This window comes from Columba livia, chromosome 1 (genome assembly GCF_036013475.1).
Source record: "Columba livia isolate bColLiv1 breed racing homer chromosome 1, bColLiv1.pat.W.v2, whole genome shotgun sequence".
NCBI classification, from domain to species: Eukaryota; Metazoa; Chordata; class Aves; order Columbiformes; family Columbidae; genus Columba; species Columba livia.
Window position 1 is genome coordinate 126,238,813 of NC_088602.1, and position 18,165 is coordinate 126,256,977.

The following is an 18,165-nucleotide window of genomic DNA, read 5'->3' on the forward strand; positions in this document are numbered from 1 at the left end:
CCTGCTTTGTTCATTGTGAAGAGCCTCCAAATCATCACAGAAAACAAAAAGGGGACCGTAGACTGAAGAGCAGTTTGTCCTCTTGATGTTGGCCTGTTGTGTGACGCCATTGAAAATAAGGCTGGGAAAAACACGCTGGCTTGGAGCTCGCTGCCTTGCTTCCTTTTCCTTGCCATTGCTGCTGCTACCATCCCAAGACCCACCACTGCTTGAAGCGCAGTTATGGAAATGCATGCTTCTGACATTGGCCCCGTTAGCCTCTCAAATACTGCCTTGGGACAATGGTTTAAGGATTTTGTTCTTGCTCTTTGTTCTTAAATAATGGATTTCTTGTGTGTACATGAGCAGATTTGCATGAAATGCAAAGTCTCAGCATCGATGGAGTGTTCCCTTAGGTACCCTTCTTTTTAACTGGAGTTTATTATCATGAGGAGAAAATGACATTTTAAATTTTTTTTTATTAGTCTATATTGTTCTCTGTTGGCGGCCCTAGTAGCTTTGTGGAACAAGTTCATGCAGTAGGGAATTAATGTGTAATGCCACACATTAACTCCAAAGAGAATTTGGCAGTAAAGGGTTTCAGTTGTTGGCATTTCTGAGCCACCATCTATTGAATTTGAAGCCCTTTTTGGGCAAGTAGCAGAGTAGGTGTGCCAGAGTTGTAAATCCCTCTCCTCAGGGAAAACATTTTATGTTACTAAAGGGATTCAGTAGTGACAACAAACATGGAAGAACAGATCTCTTCCAGAAAATCAGAAGTGCTGGTGTGGTTTAACAAATGGATCTCAGGCATGGGAAGTATTTCATGTTTGCCACTGCCTGAAACAGGGAGATCTGGAACAAGCCTCTGAAACCTTCTGTTTCCCTGTCCCTAGTGCAAGATTTTCAGGGAAGGACGATGCTGTCCTTATGTATTCGAAGGTGTTGCCAAGGGTGTCTTATCTCAGCAATTCCTACTTTTATTGTTAACAGCAGGGTTCATTTTGTGTTGAGAGGGTCCAGAACAAGTGCTGGATGCTATTCTTGGCCATCTGTAATAACATTTCAGCGCCACCATTTTTCCAAATTACGCCTAGGATAATGTGACTGCCTGAATAAAATCCGCTCTGCAGCTTAACAGAGAGAGAAAGAGAGAGAGAGACCTTCCTTTTCCAGGACTGCCAGTCCCTCAATTTTTATACATTTATACACTGCTCTCAGGGAGAATAAATAATACATGAACATATGCACTGGCTAAGTGAAATTTCCTTCTGATTATAGTGAGACAGTTGTTAATGGCAATTATAAAATATATTTCTTCATCTATTGCTAAACCTGCTCTGTGTTTGAGTGTGCCTTTCTCCTTTTTTTTTTTTAAGTTGCCATCTTGTTTTTATTTTTTAAACAAATTGTTTTGATCATTTTTCATATGTTGGCAAGTTGTAGTTCTGAACCCTCTTGAACACGCTTCTGGCAGAATTACCTCATCTGAATCAGAAGTAGTGCTACTGCAGAAGTGCCCTGAAATGCTGTGTCTGCTACATTTATATTACAATAATAGAAGCTTTGAAAAGAAACTGATTGACATTAATCCCAAATGAAATGTTTACACTCTGTTTAATACCTGTTGGGCAATTCAATACTCTGAATCTATATGAAACAAGAAAAATATTTAAGCAGCATTATTAAGGCTCAAAATCAGGTAATCAAAAGTCAGAGCTGTATCTTGAAATGGTGTTGAATTGTATGCTCAAATAGTGGTTTTTGCACTCACTGAATTCATAGACTAAACCATTTTGAAGGCAGATTTGGAGGGTAGAAGTATATGACTTCTTCCCAAACCTGTTATACATGTAGGCTAGACAGTTGAACGCTGCTGCTGAACTGCATTTTATCCTCCTGCCTTCACCGTATAGTCCCATATGATGTTGAACAAGTCAGTGAAAACAAGCTGTTCCCAGGCGAATGATATTTCTCTAATTCACTGAAAACCATCTTAAAACCTTATGGTCTGATACTGAGAAGTATCAATCTCATTGCTATTGACTCAGTGGCATTTGTGCTGGAATATATACATACCTGGAAGAAACTGGATCTACATTTGGGGAATAGAAAGTATAGAATTTTTCTTCATTTTTGGGTCTCAATCCCATTTATAAACAGTAGATAACACAACTTTCTTAGGGATTCACATACTGCAGAAAAATTCATAGAGAGATAAAAATCTCTCTTCTGATAACAGTATTAGTTACATTATTTGTTCCTAGCCCTGTTTCTAGCTGAACCATTGTGCTTGACATTTTATAAATATGCACTCCACACACTTCCTTGCTCATCTGAAGCAGAATTACGATACAAAAGATGTTTTAGCAAATTTCAATCTAGGATCTGATAATAGGATGCGTCAGGCAGCCTTTAGTATTGGTTGTTGCAATCCTTCTTGCCCATAATCCTAATTGTATGTACCTGGTAGTACCTCTTCAAGTAAGGTAGAGAGGGACAGAGTAGATGCTGTACTTTCTTAGCCTGTTACAAAGAGAGCTGTCAGTTTTGGGAGCAGGGTGCTGTATTTAGCAGTCCACATTCACTTCTGCACAGGCCTCACCTGCTAAGTGTCAGAGCGGTCAACACTCGGTTGGTTTGGTTGCAGCGCCATTCATGGGAGGTGCTGCATACTCAGCTTCACGCTACAGCCCCTGCACTGACCACCTCCTCTGGGCAGCGCCGTCCCAAGTACTTTTCACTTCTCTGCTTTCAGATATCACAGTCATGTTCTGGCTTTGTGCTGTCACCTCCTCTGACCAATGTTGTTCATCTCAGTTGCAATATACCTTATCTTCTCCACAGTGAGAAATTTTAAAACAAGCCTTTTCAGATGGTTGGGATGAAGACTGATATGTTTTCGGTTTCGGTGGCAAAGATGGATGTTTCATTCCAGAAGTGGGTTAGTAAATCTTACCAAAACACTAAGAGTGTCCAGAGAAGGGCCACAAAGTTGGTGAAGGATTTGGAGAGGAAGCTGTATGAGGAGCATCTAAAGTTACTTAGTTTGTTCAGCCTGGAGAAGACTAAGAGGAGACCTCATTGTGATCTACAGCTTCCTCACAAAGGGAGCAGGAGGGGCAGGTGCTGATCTCTTCTCTTTGGTGACCACTGACAGAACCCAAGGGAATGTCAGGAAGATGTGCCAGGGGAGGTTTAGGTTGGACATTAGGAAAAGGTTCTTCCCCTGGAGGGTGGTGGAGCACTGGAACAGGCTCCCCAAGGATTTGTCACAGCCCCAAGCCTGACGGTGTTCAAGAAGAGACTGGACAACACCCTCAGACACATGGTGTGAACTGTGGGGTTGTCATATGCAAGGACAGGAGTTGGACTCAATTATCTTTGTAGGTTCCTTCCAAATCAGGACATTCTGATTCTGTGATTTCCTACATATGGTCCAATGTTTATTCTTGTACCGTCACCACTCTGTACTGTCCCAGACAGGATTAATACAAAAACATACACTTTTTGTGTCACTTTTCAAGATAGAGGACTGCAGTCAGCCCTGGACTGTGGAGTGTCCTCAAGAGCTGAGATCCAGTGGACCATGAAAACTGTCTCAGAAAGATGAGATGTGGCATTACAGTTTATTTAACACACTGTGCTCTGTAATTGGCTCTTTTAATACATGCATAGAAACACTGAATTACTTGCAAGAGAAAACAGTATTGCTGTGTTGTTCAGCAGACAGATTTTATTGGTGGGTTTCTCTATTTTTTGCCTTAAACAACTGGAGTTTTGCAAGTCAAATGTGAATACAAATGTACTTGGGACTATAGATCTCCAATATGGGGAGAAAATAGAGATGGAGCCAGGGAAAGCTACCTGATAAAATCTGCAGAAACTTGTCTTTCTATGGGGCAGGAGCATTTTTCCCACTCTGACACGCTGGGTTGCTTTCTCGTTGAGATGCTAAGGACAGTTCACTGAGGGCTCAGAAGCCTATAAGTCTGGGAGTCACTGGAGATCAACAGGTCCTACAGTCTAATCTGCCTTATCATTAATTCAGTGTATAATCATCTCTTTTAACAATTATCTCTGTTACTAGCTTGGTCCATTAAGGGCATTAAAACTGTCTTTGCTTCAATTTAAACCCTCAGATTGCTGCTTCTAGTAGGTGAGTATCCTTACATCCTAGTATGGAATATGTTATGGTTAACTAATGATCCAGGTCTGTTGTAGCCATTCGGCCTCCTATTTTGTGTCTTTAATGATTCAGGAGAGAAATGCCTTTACGTACTGTCGTAAACAGCCCTCTAAATCTTGAAAATCAATGAGAAATGAAAGGAAGTTAATTATAATTTGTACTGACAGCACTGCCTATTACTTATACTGCTAAGTATTTCCATTACATGAGCTTGGATCGTTTGTAGAGGACGGCGTAGGAATTGCTCTGTGTTTTTTGTTCTGTTCAAAACTTTGTAATACACTCACTTTATGCTGAGGTTTTGTATTCTATGCATCCAACAAAGTTTAAATCCCTTAGGAAAATTTAATCAAAAACCTGTTTGGCCATTTTGAAGAATGGGCTGATGGGAAAATGGAGGAGGAGACTGGAGAAATGTATATTCCTTTGCCTGTGTTAGAGTATTCTGAATGACAGGTTGTGCTGTGAAAATATCTTTAATTTCCCTGGTTTGAAACAGGAAATTAATCTGTTGAGTGGGGCTAAAGTTGAGAAGCAAAATCAGCTGATCAAAGAGTGTGGGGCAGAGAGCCACAGGAGTGGGGAGAGGCTGGGATTGGAAAAAGCAGCCCAGGAAAAGAAGGTTGGACAGGGAAGTCTGAGACATGAGAGAAGACCACACTGAGAAAGCAGAACTAGATGGACCAGGACTTGCTAGTGAGAACAGGACCACCAGAGCAGGGAAAAGCCAGGAACTGGGATGGGAGCAGGTTGGAAGGACTGGGTAGGAAACCTCAGGCTTGGGGCAAGCAGGTAAGAAAGCAGGTTCCCACAAAGCACATTTCTTCTGAGAAGCTAGAACAGGACCCAAGGTGTTTCCTTCTCATCCTCCCGTTGTTGCCAGGAAGCAAGCTGGCAAGGCAACCCAGGTCCCTGTGCACCCGAGTCGCGCAGCACAAGCAGGTTGTAATCTTCTCTGTTATTCCACTCAGTCAAATGATGGAGGCCGGTGTGGAACCGAGCGCTTCAGGTTTGGAGATCAACCATATGGCTGTCAGCGCAGCATCACATGGTGGGAGGCATTTTTCCGGCTTCCTCTTGGTAGGAACCCAAGAAACTACTTTCCTCAAGGTCTTAATACTCTCTTTTTAACATCACATGAAGCCCTCGGGGTTAGAGAGTGCTGAAACTGAAGTTGCTTACACATTCTGTAACTTTTTCTCTAGCACGTAATTTTTTCCCCCACAAAATGTGTGCTTTGCTCAGTAACAGAGATGAGCTGTGCACATATAATGCACTTTTTTCTGTCTTTTTGTGGAAAGAAAAAAGTGCAGCGTGAGAGTGAGGGAATTTCTTGAAGAAAATGTTTGTAGTAGCCACAGGAACATGATCTTATCCTTCAGGCGAGCTGAGTTTCTGTGTGGTCTTGGACTAGTGATTTTGAGCTAAACTTTTCAAAGGCTATCATTAGCTGTTGTTCCTAACTCATTTGAGATGCCCAGTTCTAGAGCTTGGAAGAAGATTGGAAAAATACTGCATGCTCTTTTCTGAAACAGAAGTTTCAGAAAAGCGTTTCTTAGGCATGTCAAATCAAGTACTGCTCAAATCAGCAGATAGTTCTGAAATTGTGCCATCTGTGCTTTAGCTCACTCTCCATGTAACGGTAATAATGCTACTTCTAAAAGAACGTTGTGGGAGATTTTGAAAATAAATTAGCTTAATGTTTTGTGATGCAGTCAAGAATAAATAATTGGACGAGGATGAAGGCTGAAGGAATAAAAAGAAGTTGAAAGATTATAGTATAAAGTAGAGTGTCACACACCTAGCATCTAATGCAGATGTCTCCTATAAATGTGAAGCTTATCAACTGGAAACTACAGAGGAGGAAGAAGGACCTGGGAGCATTGCTAGACCTTGCGATAATCACACATTGATAATCGAGGCAGCACTTTCATGATCTGTTACACTGTGATCTTAAAAGGTCTCAGTGGCTATCAGAGAAGCACTAATGCCATTGGGCTTTTGGGAGAACTCATCTGGACGCTTGTGTATACTTTCAGCTTTATAGCAGAAAAATGAGAGCAAACTGGAGGAAGTGCCCAATGGGGCTGATAGAATGATTGGAGCAATGATTGGCCAGTTTTAAAAGGCAAAGAAAAATGTGTGGCTTATTGAGCCTTGCAAAGTGAAGGTGGAGGGATGAGTAAGACAGCAGTTGGTAAATATACCCGAAGGATTAAAAGAGACTAGCTGAGCTGAGGTACAGTTTTTGACAAAACAGTAAATAGGTTTGAAATGAATAGGAATAAGCTTAGACTGAAAATTAAGTGGTTTCTAAGTATCAGAGTAGCAAGAGTCTGGGGCAGTATCGCAAAGGACAGAGTGGATGGAAGACACCTTGCTGGACTGGAGATGAAGCGTGAACCCTTTTGAGAAGGGCTCAGACTTAGGAAGGCTATATCCAGTTGAATCTCTTAACTGTAGCAGATGCAGCATGGACATGATGCGTGAAATGCGCGTGGGCAGTTGAGCTTTTCCTTCTCTCAAGTGAAATCAAGTCATTAGGAATTATCTCTCAATATTCTGACCCTATACTTCAGAGCTTGAGCTGCTTTAATTTTAGTATGCCTTGGGGGAGCCAGATTACCAGTGTATCTGCCCTGGAGAATCTGGGAGCAGATGAGGAGATCTCTTTCAGATGGCTGGCTTTTAACGTGCAGCCAGAGAGGTTTGTTGAGTGTCTGAGCATGTGTGGAAAGGAGGGGATGTATGTGCTCTCCATTAGGTTTTGCAAAATGGAGGAAAGCCTCTTGTCTCTTCACTCCAGGACATCTACTTGTCTTAGTTTATGCAGTGTATTTGAATGGAAAACTATCAGTTGTGTAAGGGCTGAAGAAAGAAATGCATCATTGGAGTGGGAACGTTGCCATTCTCAGCCTTGGGATGGCTTCCACTTCACGTTTGTCACGTGCAGTTCATATCTGTGAGGAACATGTGTCACTTCTGATGTGATGAGCCATGTCATAAAAGCTCTGGTGACATTTTGTAACCTCTTAAAATCTTAACGAAAGAGGTTTGCAACAGATAAATGCCATCTGCCATGGCAGGGCAACTTCCCAGTTCTCTAATCACACACACCTCTTGTAAAATGCTGCATCGCCTCAAAAAAATCAGCATATTAATGGAGGAAGCTTGTCATTTCACTCATTCCCAGATTCTTAATTCATCTATTAACTTTTTTTTTTTTGGTGTGCTTATTAAGAACCCTGAGGGGTGGAAGTTGCAGCAAATCCAGGATAGCTTTAGGAGTTCCATTTCATTAGAGCTGTATTTACTTTCTGATTTTTTGGTACTCTGAATTGGAACCATTCTCCCTACAATCTTAGTATTTTGCAAATACTCATGGGCTTCACAGAAGGAAGTGTGAAAAGTCTGAGCTATCTCAGGAACATGTAACAGGACTTTTGGGGTGGTGTAAAAAGAGGAGAGTTTTCCTCATTAACCTGTGTTTGTTCACTTTGTCCATTGGGGGAACTGAGATGTGCTAATTATTTTAAATTGATTCAACTTGTTTGCCAGTTTGTCATGCCGGTAGTCTCAGATGTGGGATAAGGAGACCAAACTTTGGCTTCAGTGCTTGCTGGGCTGACAGCTTATATAATGTGCAGTTTTTTAATCGGTAGGGGCAATTTTTACGGCCTGAAAAAAATATGCAGAGTGTTTCATGCTTGGATGGGAGAGAAGAGCACTTTATCCACTTATCCTTTACTTTGCATACTGCTGTTGTTCAGTGCTCTAGCTCTTACATGTAGATGAGACAAACTTTCTAAAGAGAGAGGTTATTGCAGGAAATGTGTACATACTGCAGGCCACATATACAACACACTTGCATTAATATGAGAAACAATCAGCAAAAGCTACTTCAGATGGCGCCAAGGTAGAAAACTGCATCTCTACAGACTATGGTGAGAGGTGACAGATCTACCTTCTGTCACAAACGGTGTTATGTGTGTTTTCCAAGAAGCGTGCAAGCATTGTCTAGCCCTCACAGACATCAGTGAAGAAGTTAGGTGTTTTTATCGCTGTCTTACAGGCAGAGAAAGAGGTACACTGAAAGACGAAGTGACAAGACTAGCAAATCTGTGTAAGCAGCAAAACAAGATACCAGAAGCCCTGGCTTGCCAGCCTGTCTCATTACTTCATACCTGTGTGCCCTGGGTAAACCCCATTCTTTCGACTGTGTTTGTACATAGCATTGCTGTGTTATAGCAGGCTTCAATTCTGATTCTAATACTGATTTTTTAGACATAAGTGTATAATATCCCTGATATGACCTAGCCTCAGGCTCCCTGTTAGTAAAAAGATAATTTCCTTTCTTCATTGGGGTATTGAGAGATTATGGTAGATGTATATAGGTGCCACAGAATAAATCACATAATGAATAAATAAATAAATAAAAGCCAACACAACACACAGGGACAAGAGAAATCGGGAAGCCTGTGGGCATCGCTCTCTGGATGTAAGTGTTCTGAGGAGGCAGCAATACATTCTCAGTCCAGCACTTGGAAGGATAAGTCATTACACTGTGCTGCTCCCCTCATAGTTGACCATATGGTAAGGTCCTACTGTGCATGTCCTCGCAGATGGAGCGATGAAACTGAAAAGCCTGCTGTGCAGAAGTTCAGTAGGTTTTTTGAAACTGCATTGCCATGCAACCATTTCATTTGCTATTATGTTTGACCTGGTTTTATATATCCTGATGAGGTCTTTAAAAGGAGCTTATTCTTAGTTGCCGTTCGTATGATTCTTATCTTGCCGTTCTCAATTTCAATAAGTGAATATGTGGGTTAGGGAGGATATGTTTTTGCATTTGCAGCTTTGCAGTAATGGCTATTCTGCATATTTTGTCCCAGAAACAGAAGGAGAAGCCATCTTTTTTGCATTAGTTGCAGCATGAAAATGGTAATACTAGCAGTTACTGCAGGGTGGTTGGTGCAGTGTAAAAGTACACCCTGCTTCCTTGTGTAATTAGCCTCTTCACGTGTCCTGGGAGATACCAATGCAAGCACCTGAAACAGATAAGTTGAACTCCTAAGGGTATATTGTGAAGCCTTTTATCACAGCCCAGTCGTAGCTGATGCTTAAAATGTGCAGCAAAAAAGAGGGAATGGGATTAGGCGATGTCTCAGTAGAGGTGCTGCAGCCTATCTGGGCTTTTCAGAGCGAGAAACTGTACCCAACTGGGTATCACCGGATGGCATCAAAATGCTTGCTTTGTTTTCTGTTTAAATAATAACAACCAGGTACACTGTGTGTGGGAAGGGATTGTCAGGGGGAGAAAAGCTATTTAGCGTCAAGCTAAGAAAACAGCAAAGCACTGCTGTTTAAAAGGCTGTACAAAGAGCAGGGCTGTTGCTTTCCTTCCAACGCTTTGCAACTTTTTTCGTTTTAGGAACTTTCCGCTGTACTTTCTGTGAGACCGAAGTGGAAGAAGATGAGTCGGCGATGCCGAAAAAGGACGCAAGGACACTCGTGGCAAGATTTAACGAGCAGATTGAGCCCATCTACGCGCTGCTTCGTGAAACGGAAGATGTTAACTTGGCCTATGAAATCCTGGAGCCAGAACCCACAGAGATTCCCGCCCTGAAGCAGAGGTGGGAGCGGGCCCGGTCTTCTCTCGCTGCGCTGCTTCCCTGTGGTGGATTTGTCTGCTCTGTGAGCCTTTCCCAAACCTTCTGCAGCCTCTGGCTGCATTGAAGGCTTACTTGTTCAGCACCAACTATGCAAGCTACTGGCAGATTCCCCAAGGAGTGTGTGGTTTCTAAGGAGGCAAAGGGCCATAACCATTTTTTACTAAACAAGGCAAATGATGATTCTTCTGGTCAGCCTTCCACACATAGTTTTCTGTGGGGTGGGATACTTGAATTACCTGTTACTTGCTATGCTGCAGCTGCTGTGTAATACCAAGTCCTTGCCCTAGTGTTTAAGAAATGAAAACTGCAACGATTTGGAAAAGCTCTGAAGGTGCCATCTACACTGTCTTCTTCCTCTCAAACCCTTATCTTTCATCTATTCCTTTTGCCTCTATGCAGCTTTTGAAACTAAGCTATCTGAATTCTAGACTTTGCATTTCAAATCCACATATAACAACATTCTAGTTCAAAGGCGTTACTTGTAATAAGGGTATTTTTTTCTTCTGATTTTCTCCTACTTGTTACACACCTCTTCTCTTTGGGAGGCAACCATGTTATAGTCAAAAACTCTTTAAAATGTTCTTACCCATGGGAAATGACACTTTCTTTCAGAACATTCCTAGCTGTACAAAAACAGATGATGTTTAAATAATGCAGAAAGATGTGGGGAACTGTCAGTTTTGTCAGCTGTGGTGAAATGTGATGCACTTCTCTGTGTTTAAAAAAAAACCAAAAAAATCCCAAAAAACCCCACAAAACAAAACACACACAAAAAAACAACCCAAAAAGCATGGCAGCAGGGAATGTACCACGAAGGGAAGCATTCCCACAGTGCCTTGGGGTGCTTGGATTTAGTTAATGGGAGAGCAAGCAGGATATAATTTTTTTCTCTCAGACTAACCTTGAGAGAGACTGTTCCTCGTGTGTTCATGCTAGACAGTTTCTAATTAATACAATAAAAATTTCTTTGTCTATTCATAGTCTTTTTCTAGCCAAGAAGGTAGCTAATTTTCCTCATCATTCTAATAGAAAAACAGAAGCAATATAGAGAGGGGAAGAGATTTTTCCAAGGTCGCTGAATATGTCTCTGGTGATATGGGGAGTCTTTGAAGCCTTTATGCCCAAGCTTAATCACTAGACTTTGCTTTAAAAATCCTTTTCCATAGTTTAAATAGTAGAACTGGGATAACCCCACCAAAAAGAGAGTGATTTCTCAGTCTTCCCCTTCTGTGCACAGGAAATTGTCACAGCAGAAGCCTGGTGCAGTCCTGTGATTAAATAGCAGCACCCGCTTACTTGACTCTTAAATACTTCAAAAACGTTGTAAATGATTAATTACTCTGTGCAAGGAATGACAAAATAAATAGGCAGCCTTTAAAATACTTACTTGAATACAACTTTCTTCAGCACACATTATGATTTAATTATTTATTAACTCTTATTAATTCAAAACAGCTAATTGCATAAAAGCACTGCTGTGAAATTTTTATTTGAAAGTGCCAAACTCTGGGTCATTTATTCCGTCTGTTTTTATGGAATCTTGATTGTCTGAAATCATTGTCAAAACTGACATTTGATGATTCTGAAACAAAGAGAAAAGGTCATAAAGTGCCTGCATCTTCTCTTTGCACCAACACATGTGACTTCATGTGTGTTCAGGAGAGTTACAGCTCTAAGCAACCACGCTGACATTGCATAATTGTCATTCACCTGCTGTGGGAAACAGGGCAGATCTTCATTTATGTCTTTCTAGGAGGCCATTAATTTTCTTAATCTTGGCAGAGCATGAATTAGCCCCACAGGTTTCAAAAGAAACCTGCTTTATGTAAGCCCTTCTCTGTGGTTTTCTAAAACAGATTTATTTTAATATCCTCTCAATTTTCTTATGTCAAAATAGCATGATTTTATATAACAAAAATCTTCACAGAATTAATTTTTTGTGGTCGTGCTATCAAGAACCATGGATTGTCTGCTGTGAAGTTCAAACTCGTAATAGCAGCTAAGTGAAAAAGTGCTTTATTTCAAACACGGCATAAGAAGTTATTCCCATTATGCAAGACCTTTTCTTAATAGTCTAGGCAGGGTTGAGATGAAAATTTCAAGTAGTTTCCCCTTTGCACAGTGTGGTTTCTGTGGGTCATACCTCAGCTATGTCAAGGATAATTTATATTGCATTTAAAGGCAGCTAACCACTCATTAAGGGATTTCCATCAGGGTAAAACAACTGATGGGTAACAGAGCAAATGTAGCCACATCTGGGCCACTGAGCAGCCACTGTCTGAGCGGTTCCTGGTTGCCGGATGGCCATGCAAAGTCTAGACCTGGGTGGGGGGAAGCAAATCTTGATCTGAGAGAGTGAGATATTTAAGGGTAAAGCAGCTCACGCATCTAGCCTTTTGCTGGTGCCTGATCCATGGTGTTTAACCCTGTACTTTGGAAGAGGGTTGCTGAACAATAAGATCTCTTCTGGCAGTAAGGAGTATTCCCCTGGTCTTGAGGGGCTGCTGGCTCCTACCAACAGTGTTGCTGAAGATGCAGTTCCACAAACAAGGAAGTAAATTGAGATGTGTTTGCAAAGCTAACCAGGGTCCAAAAGTAGGTAGAAAGCATCTAGATGGTTCCACCTAAGCGTGGGACATTGCGGTAGATGGCTTAAAAGTAATTCATACTGTAAGTGTCTCTTAGAGTTGTTACTTTCATTTTTGAAATGTTGCTGATGTTGTGGATGTTGTTTTGCTGCTAAATGATACCACATAGGAAAAAAGTCCATTTCAGGCACACTTATGGGGACCTCTGTGCAGAAGTATTATTAGGCAGTCCCTGGTGCTTCTGAGTATTTAGCTGTCACGCTGCAGTCATGGGGAGGGGGAGCTGCATTGTGTATCGTGTGAGGAAAGTGCATTACATAAAATCGTCAGGGAAACGCTCGTTAGAGATTTCTATTGTGTGGGAAGCAAAGTGGTGCTTTTCACAGAACACACGCCTGTCTTGTGAGCTGGAAGGTACCAACATTTGAAATAACGCACTGGGAAGAAGGTCTCCGTGTGATTCCTTAGGTTATATAAGTAATACATGGGCATGAGTCTTCTGCCCCAAAATTCAAAGCTGCAGTGAAGGACTCCTAGTGGGGCTGGCTGCAGGACAGAACCTGTTAGTGTGTGGACACTTGTTAAAATGGATGCTCTGAAGTGTTTTGCTAACAGACCCCAGCAAGCCCACTACTGGGAGGCTATGAGTAGCCCTCAATCCAAACTGTGGCTGAAGGCACCGCTATTTTTTATCTGGATAAGGTTGATTAGCACCTACCTGCATATTTTCCCCTCACTGTTTACCCCTAAAAATTCAGCAGAATTAGTTCATCAAGCAGTGGTTAAGTCCTTGCGGAATTTAAAAAAGAAAAAGAGCATATTACTCAGGTCTTCTCCAACTGCAACCTTATTTTAAGCTTCTGGGTTGGAGGAAATGTCCTTGGGTAGATAGCAGTGACTGAACCGTGCTCGCTGACAAGCTTCTGTCAGCTCAGCTGGCAGCAGAGCAGAGACACGGTGATTATCCTTGATGATTTGCTCTGGAGGAGTCCAGGCAGGCCTGTTACCTGCGAAAAGCCTTAGGTACCACTGGCAGTCACACGACTGAAATTATATGGCTGAGAGTGGGTGCAGCCTGCAGTGGATCTGTTTCTCTGAGAAGATGAAATATGATTTTGAATTAGAGCAATAGTCACATTTGGTTTTCCCCACCTGGAGAGCAGTGAGTTTCCATTCAGCTGCTTTCCCTGATAATTGCGTATGTAGCAGCACAGGCCAGAGAGAGTATTTTAGGCTTATTGCCATCACTATGCAGAAATACTCCACCTGATGTCCTCTTTCCATCAGATCCAAGCAGGAATGTGGTTTGTTTTTTTTTCCTGCATCAGTCTCCCAGGCTGGAAGGGAGCCTGGAGGAAAATGTGCTGGCTGGCTGCAGCTTCTCTCAGAAAACAAAGGAGGCCTAGGCTTTGAGTGCCGTACCCCTCACATCAGTCATCACCTTTCTTTCTCCAGCTCTTCCCCAATAAAGACAGTTCTGTCTTGCCGCCTCCAACACACACCACCACACAAAGCTCTTTGCCCAGCCCTAGTCCTCTGGTTTGAAGGTGCCCTCTCATCTTCTGCCTGGACTTCCCAGTCCTCCCAAGGCTGTGTCTGTGGGTAGTGCAGATCTCCTGTGTAACACAGGAGATGTGACTTACCACAGGCATTGTCACTCACAATTCAAGCAAAAATGTGAACTGTGTTTTTCGCGATTAGGTAACTCCTTCACGGGTCCTGTGATTAATAATGGTTCACAGATCTGAGCATGCTGGGTCTCTGGGCCTGTCATCTGACTTGTTTAAACTTTAGTGCTTTTTTAATGCAATATAGAGTTGCTGTGAAAGGCCAAAAAGAGACTTTTCCAAATAGCACGTAATTGTTCCACTATGTTTTGCTGCTGTGACTTTTATTTGAGGGTATCCTGGGATTTTATGTTTTACTTTATGTGACTGCATCAGCAGCCTTAGTGCTATCTCTTATTTTCAGTGTCTGTTGTGGACATTGCCATGGTCTCATGTAGGGTTTCCCATTAGAGACCCCCTAGGTGCTCAAAACGGCAACCTGGTGTAGAAAATCCTGGCACCACATGTTAGAAATCAGAATGCAAGTTCTCTGTGCAGACCGGGAGAGATAACTAATCATAGTTTAAGTGTTGCAATGTTGGCTGAGGAAGGGCTTATTCTGAGTGCTCTGGTTTTCTCTCTTTGCCTTTTGTGTAGCAAGGAGCGTGCAGCTGGTGCTGGTTCAGGGACAGCAGCTGGCCTTGCAGGTGGACACCATCGGGAAGCATGGACTACAAAAGGACCATCATATGAGGACTTGTATACCCAGAACGTTGTCATCAGCATGGAGGACCAGGAGGATCTTAACCGGTCTGCAAGTGAAGGAAAGCCGGCCAGAGAGAGACCAATTTGGCTACGAGAGAGCACGGTGCAGGGGGCTTATGACCCTGATGAAATCAAAGATGGTAAGAAAATTCACAGAGCTAGAAGTACTGTGCTGCTTATGTGATGCTCTTAGAGTGCTGTCAAAAATTGTTCCCCTGTGTGTGTACAGCTGCTGCTCCTTACACTCCAGATTTTGCCTGATCGCCTCTGCTGTGCAAAGTACCCGAGTGTAGGCAGATGTAAAAAATCCTGGTTTATTAGATCCAGAATTGAAATCTAGATCAGTAAAGCTGAGTTACACACAAAATTGTTTGTGCTTCTAAAATGTCTTCCACTTTCAGAGTTTATTGCTTTTGGACAAAGGTCTTTCAGTCTCATCTAGAAAGGTGCCGCACTAATAGGTCACTGGTGAAAAACAACATTTATTAACATTTGGTCACTCTGAAGCCTACTAAATATACCAGCAGTGTTTTTGTGCCCCCAGCTGCCTTCTTGCCCATTATTTTTTAAAAATGTGTTTTATATGAAGAACGTGTTAGAAGTAAAGCTTCAGGCAGTACAGTAGGGAGGTCTGTCGCCATGGCAGGTGAGTCTTTATTGCTTTGTTTGTTTCTCATTGTCTTTGCTTTTATTTTCATTCATGTTGAGGTCAGGTCGTCCATGGACAATAGTCAAGATCTTGTAACCACTAGTAGAAACATCCTGCTTTGGTAGGTGTGCTATTTAAGGTTATATATTAAAAACAGGAAATAGAAACCTTCTATGATTTTTACAAGAATGGATCAATAGATGCAATCTACCAGGTCATTTGAGGATTATAGAATGAAACTGTTGATGCCATAGGAAGAGAAGAAGGCAAAGGGAACTGCGTTTGTGAGCAGTACAGTGCTCAGGAGAGGAGGAGAGTATGTAGGTATAGCAGAAGTGAAGAAAATGGATGTAAAATAGTGGCCAGATTATATCTAATTTTCTTTCTTGCGTGTAACACCTTTCAAGCATACAGATCCCAAAACTTTTTCCAAATAGATTGAACAAAGTGAGGTGACTGAAACAACTTCCTCCTGCATTCTGTAGCAGATGTTGTTGTTATTCACCAGCCATGGTGACTTCTCACCCTGTTTTTCTGTTAGACATTCAATTCACGTGTAGTTTTGGATTGGCTCCTTTAGGTGACTTTTACTGTACAGTAGGAGAAAATGTAACTATCCCTGTCTTCTAAGGGAGAGGAGGAGCTGGCATAGAGAAAGGATGTGACTTAACCAAGCATGCTCAGTGGCAGTAGTTAACTGTGGGTCCAGAAAGCCTTTGGGGCCGTCACCCAGATCTCTGTGAGGAAACAATTATTCCCTTGTGTCTCTTTGCAGGGGGCCGGGATCTGGATGCCTTCCAGGAGCGTGAGGAGAGCCGTGCGGCTCTGGATGACAACGAGGAGGTGATGCGTGCCCTGCTTATCCATGAGAAGAAGACACCTTCTGCTTCAACAGTCACTGTTGGAGGTGCCGCTCCTTTGTCGGGTGCCAATGCCAGTGACTCTGAGAGTGAGACAAGCGAGTCGGAGGAGGAATCCCCTCCCCGCCCTCCCGCTGCAGCCACCGCAGCATATGGGCTAGAGGATGAGGAGGAGGATGAAGAGTTTGAGGTGGTGGCAGAGGACCCCACTGTCACAGTGGCCGGGCGTCCACATTCGTACAGCCAAGTGAGCCAGCGCCCTGAGCTGGTGGCCCAGATGACGCCAGAAGAAAAAGAGGTTTACATAGCCATGGGGCGACGCATGTTTGAGGATATGTTTGATTAACTGCTTCCTGCCATGGTATTTTTTATAAAAAGTGACTTTTTAAGCCAGACACTCCCTAGTAAAACAGAAGACCGAAGTGCATCTTTCCTCCCCTGTGCGCAGGGTCACTGGGGCTCAGGACTGCTAATCTCAGCCATTTCGCCTACTAGAGAGGGGAGAGCAGGAAGGCTGCATGTGCCAAAACAGGTAGGGGAGGACAAGTGCCAGAAGTAAGGTAAAAATCTGCACAGGCACTGCTTTAACCCTCTCCAAGGCCCCAGCAGCTGCCTCCCCCCACTCCCAAATGCTTTGAATTGGTTTTGTTGCAGATCCTAGTGAAGTCCACATCCCTGCCCTCAGAGGACCAAGTGCTCTGTGGTCTGATCAGAGTGCTCTGTGGAGGAGGTTGTAAGTAACGTTACAGCTGACTGTGCTCGGTGAGGGGAGAGGAGAGGGAAGTATCATCTGCTGATTGGCAAACTTGGGCAGGGCTTGTAGCTGACCTCCTGCCAGCAGCTGCTGGCCACCAGAGTGGCTATTTCTAAGCAGCCCTGTGGGCAGCAACCTTTTCTTGCTCTTGTTCACTCCTAACTAGGTTAGCACCTCAAGGTCAGGTGTAACTTGAAAAATGCAGAATGAAAGCCTTGGCAAGCACACACAGTCACTCTTTGTCAATGTCATGAAAGGCCTCCATGGATCTGAGCTGTCAGAGCACTCTGACTTATCAGGAGATACCTTCATTTTCCAGTATTGCTGCCTGTCGCTTCTGCCCAGCCATGTCCCAGCACCAGTGTTGCAGACAGCTTGTGGTGGGCAGGACTGTCAGGCAGTGCCAGAGAAATAGCATCGTTTTTATTTGACGTCACACCAGGGCTGCATCATTTTAAGAGGAATTATGCAATTTCAAATTCTGCTTTGGCACACTTTTACAATAGAAGAACATTTATCAGTGCCTACAGAGCAATATCATGTTTTTAATGTTTTTTCTCTTTCAGTTGAAAATGTTGGGTTTTTTAAATTGTTGTGTTTTCCTATCCAGTACTACAATAAAATAAAATGATAAAATAATTTTGTGTTCCAGCGGGTAGGGACATTATTACATGCTGTTCCATTTACATGGGCAGCATGAATTTGCTGTTCACTGAGACTGTAAATCTGTTTTATATGAACTATGCTTTCTATGTTCTGCTAACCTTGTAATGCGTCCTGCATGGTTTTATTTTCAGCTTCTTAATATTTTAAACCCCTTCTTTTATTTTTTTTTAATAGTATTTTAAGTTTGCTTTCAAGTCATTTTAAAGAGGAATAAATAAAGAGAAACTTCTCTTTTTCATCTTCCAGTTTGTCATGTCCTAGTTGGGAATGTTGTTAGCTTGTCATTTTGATTTCCTAGATTCAAGAAAAAAATTAAATTTGAGGCTGTCCTTTGAGGAAAGGACTATTTGAAATCACACTGCAGCAGAGCTTCCTTGAAGGCCTCCTGGAATCTCCTACATTTCCAGGAAGGATGTTCTATTGCACTGGTGCTGAGGGACGCCCTTTTTGATCAGCACCTCTATTCCTTTCCTTCTTCCTCGAGGGAAGCATAGTC

The 18,165-nt window shown here is 42.6% G+C and overlaps 1 protein-coding gene across 1 annotated transcript in view; it reads left to right on the plus strand.

The window, feature by feature from the left end:
- Positions 1-17,907, plus strand: part of GTF2E1 (general transcription factor IIE subunit 1) — a 50,031-nt gene extending 32,124 nt beyond the window's left edge. The window contains exons 3-5 of the mRNA XM_065077346.1: positions 9,600-9,801; positions 14,633-14,880; positions 16,165-17,907. Of these exons, the coding sequence (XP_064933418.1) occupies positions 9,600-9,801; positions 14,633-14,880; positions 16,165-16,595 (881 nt within the window). The 3' untranslated portion in view covers positions 16,596-17,907. The remainder of the gene's footprint in view (positions 1-9,599; positions 9,802-14,632; positions 14,881-16,164) is intronic.
- Positions 17,908-18,165: the final 258 nt, after the last annotated feature.